Source organism: Hesperophylax consimilis, chromosome 14, assembly GCF_061612785.1.
Source record: "Hesperophylax consimilis isolate HC1 chromosome 14, BYU_Hcon_1.0, whole genome shotgun sequence".
In the NCBI taxonomy this organism is placed as follows: Eukaryota; Metazoa; Arthropoda; class Insecta; order Trichoptera; family Limnephilidae; genus Hesperophylax; species Hesperophylax consimilis.
Window position 1 is genome coordinate 1,863,598 of NC_142849.1, and position 17,386 is coordinate 1,880,983.

The window sequence follows — 17,386 nt, forward strand, 5'->3', positions numbered from 1 at the left end:
ACTGGCTCTAGACCGCTGTAATATTTTCGTTAAACCAGTCAAACGGTTTGGTTATGATTGATTCTTCCTCCCGGGGGACTGGCTCTAGACCGCTGTAATATTTTCGTTAAACCAGTCAAACGGTTTGGTTATGATTGATTCTTCCTCCCGGGGGACTGGCTCTAGACCGCTGTAATATTTTCGTTAAACCAGTCAAACGGTTTGCTTATGATTGAATCTTCCTTCCCGGGGACTGGCCCATGACCGCTGTAATCTTTTAAAATGTTTGAGTGAGGATTAAACCTTTCTCCCCTTTTGTTGGCAGGACCGACATTTATTTAGTATATTAACTTATGTAATATTATCAAATTTAATAGAAATGCGTATATGTCCACGTGTGTATACGTGATTCCCACCATAGAGTTAAAAGAATGTATTTTCACCGACAACGAGTCTATCTGCTGAGTATCAGCTATGATCTATGATCAAGGAGAGCGGCGGAGACAACAAAGGCAAACGGGGTGCAGTGAAAGGCTACATAAAACCTACTGATAAAAAAACTGTTAATTTATTAAAAATCTGGTCAAATTATTTGTTTTCCTGTTAAAAACGGGACTACAGAGCTCTAAGTAATTAAATGACAGAGTTCCTAAAAGAGTGTCAGTAAATAACGAATGTGTTATAAGGACGGCGGAACATGTGTTTATACAAATACTGATATTTCATATTTATCAGAAAAAGAACACGTGTTCTCGATAGATTCTGAAAGACTAATATTTTATCTGGAAACTGGCATACTTTTTTAACAAGATCATTATTTTTCGTGTACAAGGCAGGGGGCGGTGAAAAACTGAAATGGGGATGAGATAAAATTTAAAAAATACGTTCTATTAATTAATTCAAATAATTCTTAGGTACACCACTGCATATTAACTGTATTATATTGATGAGTTAGTAGTGTTTGTTATTTTGATGATATTTTTTTCATAACCACCTTTTTAAACTTAGAATGCAACATTTCTGATTTAATATTCTCAGGATTTTAAACATCTACCCACTTCCATTAATATAAGAGGAAATGTGGCATAAACAACAATGGGGACTAAACTAGTAGAGGACATGTTTAGATGGTTTATTTTTTTGTTTTCAGGTGATAGTCAAATTATTTATAAAAACAATAAAATGGTTTACAACACCTGAAATTTTTTTACCAAAATGAGTATAAAAATAGCTACAACTTTGTATTCAAATCAGTAAAACGCCTTTAACCATTCGTGTTGGTCGTCATTAAAAGCTTAGAGTAAAACAAAAGTAAGTACCTATCTATACAAGTATTTTAGTTTTTGGTTATTTGGTATCAACTTGTTTTGGTGTTTTGAGAAAACGATGACAGAAGATTATTTGACGATTTGTTCAATATGTCGAAATCAAACTATTCCAATATACATAAGTTTTTTTTATCAGTATAATCTGCCATACTTTTTTTTATGCGTTTTAAATTAAAAATATATAAAATTGTAAATAAATGTATTTAACAATGACGGTGATATTAGATACATACCAAACGTGTCTTTTAAACCACAAAGTTCACCACACAGGTAAGAATATAAAACCATACTTGTTTTTGGCAGATAATATTACTGGGTCGGGGCTAAACCAAATTTGAAAATTTGCATCAACCATTGAAGAATATTTTTTTGTTACCATGGCTTTATTTATATTCATAAAAAAACAACACAGTTACGCTATACAATCAGATCTCGATGCAATTGAATCACCAAATGACGCTGTATAAAATTGATCAAAACTTATTATTTTGTATGAATACTCAACCTAAACACTAGATACTTGTAGAAATTAGCACAGCATCACGGGAATTTTCACCGTTATCAATAAATTATGTGTCCACAATCAGCGCCGATCTCCTGCTATCTTCCTCCAATTCCAGGCTATTTTTGCCTCTAGGCTATCCATCTTCCTAAGTCTTTGTTCGCTGCAGGCTTATTACAGCGAAACCTCTTTGGTATTGTTAGATTTTCCATCTTTGCCACAAACCCTGCCCAGCAATAGATAATGTCCCAGTTATAAATACTCGTATATTTTATTGATGACTTCATTTTTCTTGTAGACAACAGAAAACATGACAGATTCAAAGTTCAAGCTGACATATTTCACCCTGAAGGGGCTGGGAGAGCCCATAAGGCTCCTGTTCGCCTATGCTGATGTAGACTTTGAAGACAAGAGAATTGCACAAGAAGATTGGCCAGCGCTTAAAGAAAGTGAGTATTTATTGTTGAAACACTCTTCTGCAATCCTGGTAATACAATAATCTTTACAATCAATAATATTCTACAATCCTGGTCTGGCGGGAAGATAGTGTTTGTACTACCGATATTTCAATATTACGTGCTATTAAATTATATACCGATTAATAAGTAGTTGCAAATAATATCACGATACCAGAGCTAACCGTTCAAGAGTATTCGTTGCTTCAGAAACAATCACAAAGTTGCGTGTCAAATCTAACGTTTTCTTCATATCCTATCTTGGAAAAATAAACTTCCAATATCCTTATAAAAAAAGGAGAAAACTTACAGTTATAAAATATTGCTAATTTGTTAAGAATTTCTTCAAGGAAACTGGACTGTAGACCCTTGAATGAATTAATAGGTAGCCTTTTGAAATTTTTGTAAAAAAGGTTTTATCGCGATGTCGGAACTAGTGGTCATAAAAATCAGTATATTTTAGAATTTCGGCATAATATATTATCAGGACAGATGCAGGTGCACGAACACGTGTTCCGATGTATAACGAATGAATTAATTAAAATATACTTAATTCCAGGAAAATCCCACTTAGGAAATGAATTAAAAAATATTTGTCATGAAAATGTAAAACTGGCAAAAAAAAAATATTATGTTTTTGTTATTTGTTTTTGTGGTGTTATGCCGTGTTGCGCTAATTCCTTCTTTAGCCAACGTAACAGTGTCCATCATCAGGACAGATGTGTGAAAACAAATAACAAAAATACTTTTGGCCGTGAAAATCTTAAATCATAAATTATGATGTGTTTTTTTTTTCAATCGCTGTGAATCTGAATACGGATGTGTTTTGTTTTTTGTCAGGTTACGAATACCGCCATTTGCCAGTGTTGGAGGTAGATGGAAAGACCATCAACCAATCTGTGGCCATCGCCAGATACCTGGGGCAGAGGTTCGGTCTGGTCGCGTCCGATCCCTTGACAAATGCCCTTCTTGAAGCCCTTACTGACAACGTTAGGGATGCCCAATCAAGTATGACTATAAATAAATTACTTAGTTATTACAATTAATTAATTAGTTATTAAAGTAAAGTTAAATCTTCAATCAAACCAAAAAAAAGTGTCTTAAAAGACATTTTAAAATAGATTATTAAAAATCTATTTTAAAATTAATTAATTATTATAAGTAAAAAAACTTTACTGATTTTTTGCCAATTTAAGTTTACAAATTACTAATTAAAACGTGTTAGATTGGTCCTTTTTTGGTTTTCTGATTTTATTGCACGTCTTTGTTTTATTTCTCTGAATGTTCTAGTTGCATATAATTTTATTGCACGTCCTTTTGTTATGTCTCTGAATGTTCTAGTTGAATCTAATTTTATTGCACGTCCTTGTGTTATGTCTCTGAATGTTCAAGTTGCATATAATTTTATTGCACGTCCTTGTGTTATGTCTCTGAATGTTCAAGTTGCATATAATTTTATTGCACGTCCTTGTGTTATGTCTCTGAATGTTCAAGTTGCATATAATTTTATTGCACTTCCTCGTGTTATGTCTCTGAATGTTCAAGTTGCATATAATTTTATTGCACGTCCTTGTGTTATGTCTCTGAATGTTCAAGTTGCATATAATTTTATTGCACGTCCTTGTGTTATGTCTCTGAATGTTCTAGTTGCATATAATTTTATTGCACGTCCTTGTGTTATGTCTCTGAATTTTCTAGTTGCATATAATTTTATTGCACGTCTTTGTTTTATGTCTCTGAATGTTCTAGTTGCATATAATTTTATTGCACGTCCTTGTGTTATGTCTCTGAATGTTCTAGTTGCATATAATTTTATTGCACGTCCTTGTGTTATGTCTCTAAATGTTTTAGTTGCGTATAATTTTATTGCACTTCCTTGAGTTATGTCTCTGAATTTTCTAGATGCAAATAATTTTGTTTAAAATGTATTTTGGAAACGGGTAGAGTATTATCAATTTATGTACCTAAATATCATCGTGTTTAATAACAGCATCTATTTTACTGTAATTTAGCTCCTTTTAAATTTTGTTTCTTTTGAAAATCTTTTTCGTCTTAGTAATATTCTGATTTCACATTCAATTTGGCAAAAGTCATTGTGATTTATCGATATGTCAATATCACGCAATTTATTGAGATAAGATTAAGATTATGAAGAAGAAATCACGATTGTGTACTTTTTTTTCAAGTGCATCTAGAATACACATCACCCGATGAACCTAGGCACCCCTGCTAAATCACCAAACGTAGCGAACCACTTGGCTATCCTGATCACTGATCATTAATAACTTACTAATAAGTTGTATGTACAATATTGTAAATGTTATTGTCTTACAAAATCTACCATCTACCAAAAAACATTCAAACCAAAAAAGTACTTAACCCCGCACAGGAGGCCCTGAGGAAACTAATTTCCATCAGGGCCTATGTCATCATTTGAGATGCTGTGTTGAGGGTCTTTTTAAAAGAAAGTAATGAGAGGAAGTTTCGGGAAGGTAAAATTTGATTCCAAAATATTAAAAGATTTCGATTCAAGTCGAGTTCAACAAATATTCGTCATTCAAACATGACTCATTCTCATGCAATTCGAGAGTGCAATCGGACTTTTTTTTTATTCATGACAAGTAATGTACATTTTATTAATTTCAGAATTCAAAATAGCTGTTACGAATAAGACCCCTGAGTCCATAAAAGAAGCTAAAGAAGCTGCAGCTTTTCTTTTGGCAAAACTAGAGCCACTCGCAGCAGATGGGTTCTTGTATGGAGAAAAGAGTGTAAGTGCAGAATGTATTAAATGATAACTGTGTCATACAATGTGGTCCCTTGGGACAACAAGGTTCTACCTGCCATGAAACTGGGATATTGAAATCAAAGGTTAAACCACGAATCATCAAACATATATAATAATTTATAAAATCAATAATGTAGGAAGGTACCTACCTACCTTAAGTATAATATTTTAAGAAAAATATTTTATTTGCTTTTTCATAATTGGAATGGTGTAATAATAAAAAAGACATTTAAAAAAAGGAATGCGAAGAATGTTTTGTGAATGAACTTTGTTTAAGTTTCAGAACATTGTATGCAAAAAGGTGGCATTTGGCCAAAAATAAACTTATTAAAAACTGATAGAACCTTGTTTTTTTGAAAATCTGAAAAAGTAAAAAAGGTTCTATTAGATTTTTTTTGTCTAATTGCTATATTTTTGCATCAATTGTTCTTAAACATAAATAATATATTGCATATACGTTCCGCATATTCTTTTTTAAATAAAATATGATGTTTTCTCAGTTTCAAGGCAGATGGAAACTTGTTGTTGCAAGGTAAAAATAATCAAACGAAACCACAAAAATATTTCATCCATGACAGATAGAAATACATCTGAACTATATAGAATAGAATAATATAGAATTGTTCTATAAAATAAATGTAAGCGTTTGAAGTAGAACTACCTTATATAATTATCTGCGAACGTACGTTGAACTTTGAAATATTTTAGATATGGTTTTGAAGTGAAAAAATGTAAGAATTTTTCATGCAAAAAAGTCAATTACGCGTGACAGCTGTTTTGCCTTCCGAAGACAGTTTCTTTAAAAACTTTAAAATTGGAAATTGTAATTTTCAATTTTCGAATAAATATGAAAAACCAAAAAAGTTAATTTTGGCTAAATTTCAGATGGAACCTTGTTGTTCCAAAGAAACGCTTTGCCGATTGTAAATAAGTACAATGTCGACAATTTGCACAAGACTGTCGGCAAGCCAAGCAATGCAATTTTTATCAAAAAAGTGATTTCTTTAAAAATTCAAATTTTTTTTCAATTTCATCTGAAGTATGATTAAAAAGAGTCAAAGTATTTTATTCTGGAACCTCTGAGGAAATTGTTCAGTCGTATTATTTTTTTTCTGTTTTTTCAGCCTACATGGACGGATATTCATTTTTTCTCATTCTGTGGACTGATGGACCAACACTCCTTTGGAACTCTAAAGAACTTCCCAAACCTGACTGCCCTCACCGACAAGATTAGGAATAAGCCGAGTGTGCTGAAGTACATCAAGAGCAGACCTGAAGACAACTGGGTTCAATAACAATACCAAGAAATAACAACAAACGTGTATATAGAAACCCTAGATCTCAGAGTCAAAAACATGTCCAACGAGCAACTACAAAGACAGCATTCGGGCAAAAAAAGCTTCTTATACTATGGTACTAAACTTTACAACAAAATTCCAATCTCTTTCAAAACTCACAACAATATTTTAACATTTAAATCAGAAATAGATAATATACTGACACCAAATACAGGTTGAAACTGAAACCACTCAACTGAACAAAAAAACACCATATTACATCCATAATTATTTGAAAAAACTTTATTTTTAATTACTATCCATATTATTATATTACAAAATTTTAATAATATTTCAATGAAATCCTCGGCAAGGGAGATCCCAGCGAGGAAATCATTATATCTATTTGTTACAAAAAAGATAATAAAACACTTATTATTACTATTGTTTTTTTTACGCTTTTATGATTTTTTTAAAATAATTTCGTGTGCTTTTACGACAGCAATAAAAACACGATTAACGATTTAGAAATGTCAAGCCTGCAGGAATCTTTAGGTAAAATTGATTTTTACGTTATGGTAAATCTTTATTGTATTTTTTACAATAAACAGATAAATTATTTTTACATGTTACCTATTGCATATAAAGAAAAATTATAAATAAGCTTTCTTCACCATAAACTGACGAATCTCTTGTGTTTGTGGAAGTGAATTCAAGCTCAAATCATGTAAGTGAATAAAATATTGTAAATAAACCCCATACTTTAGACCCGGATGAAAATAATTTCTCTCGGGGCCTATGTCATCTTTTGGCATGCTATGTGGGGGGTCTTTATTAAGCGAAAGAAGGAGAGGAAGTTCCGGAAAGTTTTAAATATATGAGGGGTAGGTAGGAATCTAGGGATCAGAGTGTCCGAGTGACGGACATGTGAATATATCCCTCCCACTGCGGCGCAAGATGGGTAGAGAGACCAGTTGGAGAGGTCAAAGGGTTTCCCCAAATAAACCTCTCTCGATCTGGCACGCCACGTAGCTGATGGAGAGGCGCATGCTGAACACACTTCACCCGATGAACCCGGGCATCTCTGCTTAGTCACCAAACATAACGAAATTATTAAAAAAAAAACAAATTTATCCATACTAAGGTTCCACGTTCCACTGAGCAAATTACTGCCTAAAGGTAAATCCATTTAACTGTCAAATTAATGTACGTGGTGGCATGAAACTTAATAAATGTCATTATTATTATTGTAAGCAACTTCAAGAAAATTACATTAGTATCGATACTAGATATAAATAGACCATTTTCACTACAGTAGACATAAGACTTTGATAATCATTGTATCAAATGATTTAATGATGATGGGAAAAGATTAATTCTGGAAAAATTATCAACACCAATGAATCTGAATCGGATACTTGCATATCCCTGTGAACGAAAGGCCTAAAGAGCATAACACGAGTCATCTCTCTTTTCAGTGTCACGCCTTCCACGCCCAATTTGTTCGTAAATTTATTGATCCAAATCTGTAATATGAGTTGCATGATATTTAATATATTTTTTATGAAACCTGCATTGTGATGGATTGAATTGAAGGGGCTGAGAGAGTCCATTAGGATCCTGATCACCTATGCTGATTTAAATTTCGAGGACAAAACGATCGCGCAAGGTAATTGGCCAGCACTTAAAGAAAGTGATCGTATAGTAATGAAACAATCTTCGATACCTAGTAAAGCATATTTTTTATCTGATATTTCAATGTAAGGTGGTCCGATGAACTGGGGTAATTGCTCCTCTCAGCACACGGAAAAAATTGAGCATTGCTAATTTATTTAAAAATCTCTTCAAATTATAAAATCCGGTTGAAAATGGGACGGTGGGCCGCTTCCCTAAAAACTTTTAGTAAATTCGTAATAACATTTGAACACGTGTTCATGCACAAGCGTAAATTTTGCAAAAAATATTTTATTCCGAAACAATATATGTAAGTCAATGACTACCACATTTGAGTACAAGTATATGAAATGGTATTAAAATATATATTCCGAAAGTTTTGAGACTGATAAAAATGGATATTAAGCATTTTTTTTTAATTCACTGTGAATTCTGATTACGGATGTGGTTAGTTTATTTATTTTTTGTCAGGTTACGATTATCGCCAGTTGCCAGTTCTGGAGGTGGGTGGGAAGACCCTCAATCAATCTGTGGCCATCATCAGATACCTGGGAAAGAGGTTTGGTCTGGTCACTTCAGATCTCTTGACAAATGCCTTTCTTGAAGCCCTTACAGACAACCTTGGGGATGTCCTAACAAGTGAGTTATAATTAATCGTTTTTAACCTGGACGTGCATATTAAACTACTCGATTATGATTTCAGCAATTATTCTTGCTAGGAAATCTTTTATTTGGCATAATTGAAAAAATATTATCACATCTTGTTGTTATAAATATTCAAATTACACGTAACCTGTAGCAACAAATAATTACATTCGGCATCAGAAATAATGGCACCTATTGCAAAATCTTATAAGACAATAAAGCAATCGTGTCTTTCGGATTTGCAGTGTCGTTGCCCTAATCCACGCCTCTGGATGAAGCCACCAGTTTCTTGAAACTGTTTAAAAACCCGTCGAACGGCTTAACTTTAGCTGCCGAGCAACATTACACTTTCGCATCCCTGATTGCAGTAGTGTCACCACTTGAGCGGCTTCGTCAGCAGTGATGTCCATTTTAAGGGGTTGTTTTCCAGTGTTAATTATTCACGTGTGTTCTCTTCAACGTTCGGATAATCAACGACCTACATTTGACTTAAATGACTCCTTTCATAGCCCAGGAAGATGACACAAGTCGTGGCACCTGTAATCAGTATATGCACAATTAACGTCCCATCCTCGGAAAATTTGTATCGCTTATGAAATAAAACTCTTGTCTGATACGAAGGCGTTAAATACACTTTAAATTTCCATCAAAGTTTTTTGGGTTAGATGTATTGGCTCTGGGAAATTTACGCTTGGAACTTATTTTCTAAGATTTGCGATTTTTGTGATGCCGAGTGTATATAAAAAAGACTAACAAAACTGGAAAAACTACCAAACGTGTACTTAACGGTTTCAATATGTATTTTCCCATACAAATATGTACACTGTCACCTTCGTTGGTATCTCCATAAAGATGACATCTACCAATAGACATTTACCATAAATTAGTAAATAATATAAGAATTCAATATTTTTTTATTATTGCATTAACAATATGTCGTTAATATCTGTCTCAGAAATTAATGACTTAGGTATTTGGTTTGACACAAAACTTAACTTTATCAAGCATATTGAAATAATAACCAATAAAGCATTGAAAATGTTGGGATTTATTTTAAGGGTATCTAGTGATTTCAATAATGTCAATACTGTAAAAACATTATATATGTCACTAGTAAGGAGTCATGTAGAATACAATTGCACAGTTTGGTCCCCAAATTATGAGGTTCATTCACATGCGATTGAAAGAATCTAAAATAAATTTTTAAGATACGTAAATTTGAAAATGGGCATTCCTAGAGAAAACCTAAATTTCGATAACGTACTTTGTTCATTAAATTTAATAAAATAATGGGATCGTAGAATTATTTCCGATTTAACCTGTTTGTATAAAATCATTAATTCAATGTTTGATACCCCTGATTTATTATATGTAATCTTTTTTCATACTCCAAGCAGGTCGGTTACAAGACAGTACCTACGATATTATTGTAGCAATTCTACATCAACGTCCCAATATCACACTTCTATGCGACGGATTCAACAGCTAGGAAACAAATACTACGATGTAGTTGATATATTTAGTACATCAATTTCAATATATAAGCATACACTATTGAAGTTTTTGATGAAGTGAGATGAGTACCAATTAAAAAAATAGTTAATTACAAAACCCATATGCGTTATCAAAAAAACGATTTCGATAATCAGTGTACAAAATATTTTTTTAGAAGAAATTAACATTTTGATTTTAAATTTGATTTTCAGGCGGCCATCGATCACAACGATTGACCCGGCTAGTAAAAAGCGTTGAGTTCTCACTTCCCACCTTCAAGGCTCAATCCCTTGAACTTCACCCATCACAAGAAAAATTTTCCCACTATAATGAGGACAGAATGAAGAATTCAAATATTGTCAGAGTTTTCAGCAATTCGTAACCCGAAAATATTTAACACCTCGTGCCTCTGGCACATTGACCATTATATAGTCAAAGAATTTTTATGTATTTTCCCGTTTTACAATATAATCCAAATAAAATGAATAATTATGAACGTCTCCGAAAAATAAAAACTGTTTTTAAAAGATTTTGAAAAATGCTTTCAAATTGTATTGTTACACATAAGTATATATATATATTTTTTTATATTAACATTTAGAATGCAAACAAAAACAGTTTTAAAAATGTCAAAACACTTAACTGAAACAAAAACATGCGTTTTGTTAGACAAATGTATTAAAAACATTACAGTCACCTGATTTTTTGGATTCATATAAAATAATTTTTAAAAAAAATTCATGATGATTTCATAAATTTGTCTCAAATTGTGATCGAAACCTTTGGTTTCATAGATGTGCCCAATTTAATTATTACGTTGTAAATTTCATTTTATAAAGCGTGGTGTTTTCTCTTTCTAACACCGTTCATATTATATTTCTAAGGGAAACACAGCGATTTATGAGACCATATGAGCGGTTCCTAAAAGCGAACAAATTGACTATACGGGTAATATCTGTTTGTTCCCAAAACCGAACAAATTAGTCTGAGGGGTTAACAAAAATATATACTAACCATAGGTTCCGCGAACGGCCTTCTCAGTCGGTTTTATTATCCACATTCTACATGCATAATCTAAACAACATAATTATCCTGAAAAACAACAAAATAGTGAATAGCAGCTCATGCGCTAAATTAGTAGACGTGCCGCCAATAAAAGCCTACACAAAACATCTCTAAATTTATATAAGGAGGTAGGTACCTACTACAAATGATGTGTGGAATTCGCTGTATCATGCAATGGTGACGTAATATATTATAATTATATAATATGTAGGTAGGGGCATACACATTCTATAGGTAAAAACCTTGAGTTCTTCCATGGCTAGCCGAGCGCCAAGTAGGTAGGTCAGTTCAATGACAACAAACCGTCATTTGCATAGGGTTGTCATCAGAGATAATGATGGTGCAAGATCAAAGATATTAGAAGAACTATCTTTGTGCAAGATGTTGGATTATCAAAACGTGTTGCGTAAACCATGAATCATTCAAAAAAATTTAAAAAATTAAAAGATTTTATCTCTATTCACGTAGGCAAGTAAATTAATATTAATTCATTTAAAAAAAAAAAAAATACGTGCTATCCGTAAACTCGTAGTACAGGCGGGAAATCGGTGAATCTACATCACATGGAGAATTGGAGAACCTTTAAAACAAGAGTACATGCTTCTTCACATGCGAGCATCATCTCATACGCACACAAGAGTTCGTGCTTCTTCCCATGCTTGCATCATCCCATGCACACACAAGAGTTCACCCTTCTTCACATTCGTGCATTGTCTCATACACACACAAGAGTGCACGCATCTTCACACTGATGAATCGTCTCATATACACACAAGAGTTCATGCTGCTTCACATTCCCGCATCGTTTCATTTCTGATTGATGGTCTTTCACCATGGCGGTATCCTTCTCTTTCAAATCATGTATTATTTTCATCATGCTCCTTTCACCGTTCGTCTGCTCTGCATGAATTAACGGTTCAAAATTAGAAATTTGTACTAATTAGGTAGTAGAAAGATAAAAGCTATGTATATTTTTTAACAGCTGTTGGACCAAAAATCAAATTTTAGGGGCAAATGCTTTTTAAGATAGTGAAATGGGTATCCTCGAAAACATTCATCCAAATGACAAAATATAATTTACTTTAGTGCTGTAATTAAATCAAATATTTTCGGTTAATAAAGCAATTATAATAAGTATCTTCTTTCTACCTGTCGCTCGGATCCTCTAATTACTTTATGGCTGTTATCAGTAACCGCACATTGAGTTCGTATTTCATCATTACGGCTTAAATTAATCACCTTAGCCTCTCCTTAATAAATGAAAGTACCTACATAATCAGGTAGGTATCTACTCAACACAGGATAACGAACCTTATTTTATAAGGGTTTATTACAAACCAACGTCGATTCGGCTACGCGTAAAATAATGGCTCCACGACAAAAACAGAATTCTTTTGAAAAGTAATATAAATTCACAAAAAGCGATTTTAAAAGGTTAAAACTATTCCTACGGAATCGAGTTATTGTTTGCACGTTTTAAACGCTTCTACTTTATATAACTTTTCAAAAGTGATCTGTTTTGTCATTAACCAGACAGAGCGGATCAAAAAATTGTTAAAAATAATATGTTATTTAAATGAAGTACCTACCTATCTAAAAAAAGTAAATTGAAAGTTATTAGTTTTAATTTTAAATTGATACCCTGGTAAAAAATGGTGAAAAAATCAGTACCCATCACGTGAAAATAATAATTACCGAAACCAAATAAAAAGTCACATTAATCAAACATAATATAGGAAATAAAAATAACTAAACATAAAAATTGATTTTGTATCATCGTTTTCTATAAAATTTATCTCTGTAAGAAAAGTGAAGTTATTACAATCCTTCGTCTATTCGATAGCACGCATGCTTGTACATGCTGAAACACGAGGCTTAAAAAGGTGCAAGTAATGGTAAGTATACATTTGCGAACCGAAACGCGAGCCGAGCCACGAATTACGGGAAAATAACGAAGCAACTGTAAGAGGCGTTTCGCGCCATTTACGGTTGCTTTATTCCTTTCCCATAAGTTCAGTTCGGCAGTTCGGCTCGCGTATGTATACGTAGCATAAGATGCTGAATGAGATCACAAAAATATTTTAAATTATCTGGTAAAGCATAAAAAAATACGACCATTATAATTATTGTGTTTAGATGTAGTCGATTCGACTAATGTAATCTAGAGATTATTAAAGTAAGCACATACTTAAATATGTAGGTACTTATTAAAGATAAATTTCTACTAAAACGTTTCGAATATGGAATAGTCCAGAAGGCAGGTAGGTAAGTACCGCGTATGAATATTTAATATGTTTGGCCCGTCATTATTGATGAATATTTTTCTAGGAATCTTGATTTCAAGGTATTGGGTTATATTGTGTGATTATGAGTTCTATGAGGTTTCACCATTTTATGATGTGCTTACCCACATAACTTTCTAGATGGGGCCTCATTCACATGTGAAGTCTTTTCGAGCGATACATTTTTTGTAATCCTGCTGATTTTACGTGGAATCTGACAGCTAGTCATCGCTCAGAAAAATTGTTGGATTCGCTGCCCCTTACGTTTGGCGATTTTCATTATTTAGCTGCAGACAGGGTTTGCTGCGATTTAATTTATTACCTTCTATAATAATAAAATTAATCTTTAGTGATCTTTTTTTTAAATTAAAAATATCGAACTCGAGCTTTTGGCCATGAAAAATATGAACAGATCTTTATTCCTGAATTTTCTGGATTGACATGACTCTTTTCAGCTCGCAAAGTAAATTCCTTCAAGAACTATAAATAATTTTAAATGAAGTGTTTGGAGAAGCAGTCGATTTAAAATTTAAAATTTAATTTAAAATTAGTGTGAATTAATTTTTTAAATATAAACATAAATGAATTAATGAATTTTTAATATATATAATTGACAAAAGAGACATCTCTGGTCATTTTTGGATGGATTTTGCTCTGCAGGTGTGATAGCGGATTACCGACACCTTTGCATTGATCAGATGGATTCATCCAGTTTGTATCATTTGTCAAAAGAATTGAAGACTAAAATGTTTGAAATATTTTTTGACAATAATGTGCAGTGCGTATTATTACAATGTGCTGATTCATCTTCATCATTAATAATTCTACTCTCTTGAGAGCTGGTGACATATTATAATCTCCTAGTGCGAACTCAAAATATTTTGTGCTGAGTTGCCGTCTGCCGCAAATTGAAGATCAAGGAACAAAACTCATTGCAAGTGGGATTCTCTGGTGAGTCTTTCTGTTTTATATGTATTTGGTGGCTGGATATAAGTTGTCTTCTCCTGCAGAGTGAATTCATTGATCAATCCATTTTTTTCATAGGGATTTAAAATATTCCCTGGTGGTCTGTGCTATCAACACATATCGTACTGTGTTGTTCATTTCCCCACTATGTCTATCGTACTGTGTTGTTCATTTCCCCACCATGGGGGCGGATAGACCCTGTTCCTGCATACAGTAAGGTGACATTAATCCGGTGCGGCTATCCCACGAACCACGGGTGCCTCCCCCGGCATCACGAGCGGGCCTGGGAAATGTTTGCGCGAGCCCGGTCCCCTTCCGTCCTGCCTCCGGTGACCTGAGGCTCACTTCATTCCCTAGGGTCTTTGGGAGTATCTCCCCCCCCCCTCCCCCCATTTACATTTCTTCGAGGGTACTCTCGGAAAACTGGCTAAGGGACGCGGGTGCTTGGGATCGTTGTGGCTAGGCCGCTTGCCACGCTCATTCTTGCCGGGACTGCCCCGTGATAGTGGGGTAAACTGCCCTCGATACGCGGCTTGTATATTTTTATGTTACTAACAATCATGCATGCAGGGACATTGGAGGGTCTAGAATCGTTTTAAAATAAATTTAGCTTCTTTTTACAAAAGAGTCCTGACGTGTGCGGCTAAGGAGGTTAAACAATCAGTTTCCTCACACAGCCGTCGGTAAAGGGTGGGTCCCCTCCAATTGTGCTATCAACACACCAGTTTTGTTGTTCCTTTCTTTTTACTTGTATATTATACTAAGCTATTAAAAATGTATATCTAGTGTACAGATATTCTAAAACTACTATGATAATATTCTATCAACTACTACTAAAATCTGGTATTCACAACATTATACATAACCCACAAAAAACTGCAACACTCTATTTAAATGGAGTTAACATTAAAATGGAGTTCTTTGAACATTTTAAAACCTGTATGATAAATATTGTTTGTGTTCCCGATAGATTTGTCTTCGTCGCAAATTAACACCCGTAGCTCTGCTGTAGACGGAGTAAATTAATAAAAAAATCTGTAGGTTTTAAAAATAGTTGTGTGTGATTTCGTTCGATTTGATTAGGGCGATTCCGTGGTAGAGGGACAAAACTCTCAACTAGAACGCTGAACGTTTCGGGTTCAAATTCCGGCATGCACAAGTAACTTTTATTTTATTAATTTATGTTATTTCACAATCTATTGAATTAAAATAATATATCGCATAATTGCAGCATGTTCCAGAGTGGAAGATACTCTCAGTATCGCCCTGGTGTAAGACCACCATTCAGAATTGAAACGTTGCTTGAAATGGCTTTGGCTGTGTTTGGTGACCAGAGTTGAATCGCCAGGTCCTACCCCACCTTCCTCTTCCCCATAACATTCCTCTAACCACAACCTTCAACCTCACAACATACCCCTTTTAGGGATGCCATAGTCTCACTGTCTCCAGACGTTTGGGAGCAGTTGGGACTGTTGTGCGGTATTCATATATATATTTTTTTTAAACCTCTTAATTTAGGAAATAGCTAATCAAACGAGAGCTGTACTCTAGTGATATACACATGTGGGCTTGGCATGTGTCACCACATAGAAATATATGGCGAAGTAGGCCAAGCCAACATATTTTATGAGAGTATAGAGGTCGTGTGCGACTAGTTAAAATGTTAACATGAAAACTGAAAGAGCTGTAGAAGCAAAAACGCGCTAGCTCGGTGTAAATGCCCGATACCTACTCCCACAAAATCACGCGCCGAAACTTTTACCCTCATGTGAAAGGAGATTAAATCACTTGACAATACATTGTGTACCTATTTAAACTACGAACAGCTTTGTGTAATCAAAAAGCCATTTGTGCAGGGGTAATAAAACTTATGAATTGTTATAAATTTCAAAATTAATGTTCTTTTTTAATGTGATTTAAAAGAGTGAATATCCAACGTAATCAAATTATGAAACATAAATATAATCTGAGAGTCTCACTAAAATATCCCCATGAATAAGCTCAGGTGTCTTGAAAATTGCGCAAATTATTTTCCTCTATGGAATTTCTTTGCTAACACGATTTTTTTCAGTAAGCTTAGTTCATGAACCGCAGAACTTGTAGTTCTAATTGCTCCATAAAAAAAAATATCGAAAGACGAAGCTGGGTACCGACATTCTATTATTAATATCAAAATAATCTAATCTAATATATTATAAAAATTTTATTTATTTCATCAAAAAATTACAGAATATATATAATATATCATTAGTAAGTTGTATATATGTAAGTTAGAAACAATGAAATTGTTGGAAGAATAATGTTACAATAATACGGCAGTTTCTAATATAAGAAAAAATATATATGAATGTAAGAGTGTTATATAGAAATGGCATAATATACTATATTTTAGGTTGTGCATAACCTGCCTCACTAGGCGAACCTGTATTGAGGCAGAATTTTTAGTTAATTATTTCTCCATTTAGTCTATGGTTTGCTAATATGTAAATGTTTAATATGGGTTCCCATACAGCAATCCATTATTTTAGGTTACATTATTGTTTACATATTGAAGATACAGATAGAATAAGTTTAAACACAATACATACTATAATAACTCACTGTGATAAGGCATTTGGTTACTTTTCATTATTGTTTGCATTTACACAATACGTATATAGTAAGTTTTAGCACCGTACATACTGCAATAACCATAGACATATGAATATTAGTAGACCTGCCCTAAGTGATTAAAAGCGTATTATCCCCACTCCCCATACCGGTTCCATTGAGCCGGCTGGGCTCGCGTACGGCCTCAAGTGATATTTGAAAACGTGACGTCATCATTCTTGTGCGAACTATGGTCGAGGCATCATCGGTTCATTTTACGAAATAACACGGCAAAATGTTTACTTGTACTATGAAAACTGGTAAAAATAGATGCGAAAAAAG

The 17,386-nt window shown here is 33.6% G+C and overlaps 1 protein-coding gene across 1 annotated transcript in view; it reads left to right on the forward strand.

Moving 5' to 3' along the window:
* Positions 1-1,275: 1,275 nt before the first annotated feature.
* LOC149417762 (uncharacterized) overlaps positions 1,276-17,386 on the forward strand; it is a 28,012-nt gene continuing 11,901 nt past the window's right edge. Inside the window, exons 1-7 of the mRNA XM_089639847.1 lie at positions 1,276-1,290; positions 2,108-2,258; positions 3,105-3,272; positions 4,911-5,035; positions 6,177-6,338; positions 7,926-7,998; positions 8,475-8,642. Coding sequence (XP_089495973.1) covers positions 2,120-2,258; positions 3,105-3,272; positions 4,911-5,035; positions 6,177-6,338; positions 7,926-7,998; positions 8,475-8,642 — 835 coding nt within the window. The 5' untranslated portion in view covers positions 1,276-1,290; positions 2,108-2,119. The remainder of the gene's footprint in view (positions 1,291-2,107; positions 2,259-3,104; positions 3,273-4,910; positions 5,036-6,176; positions 6,339-7,925; positions 7,999-8,474; positions 8,643-17,386) is intronic.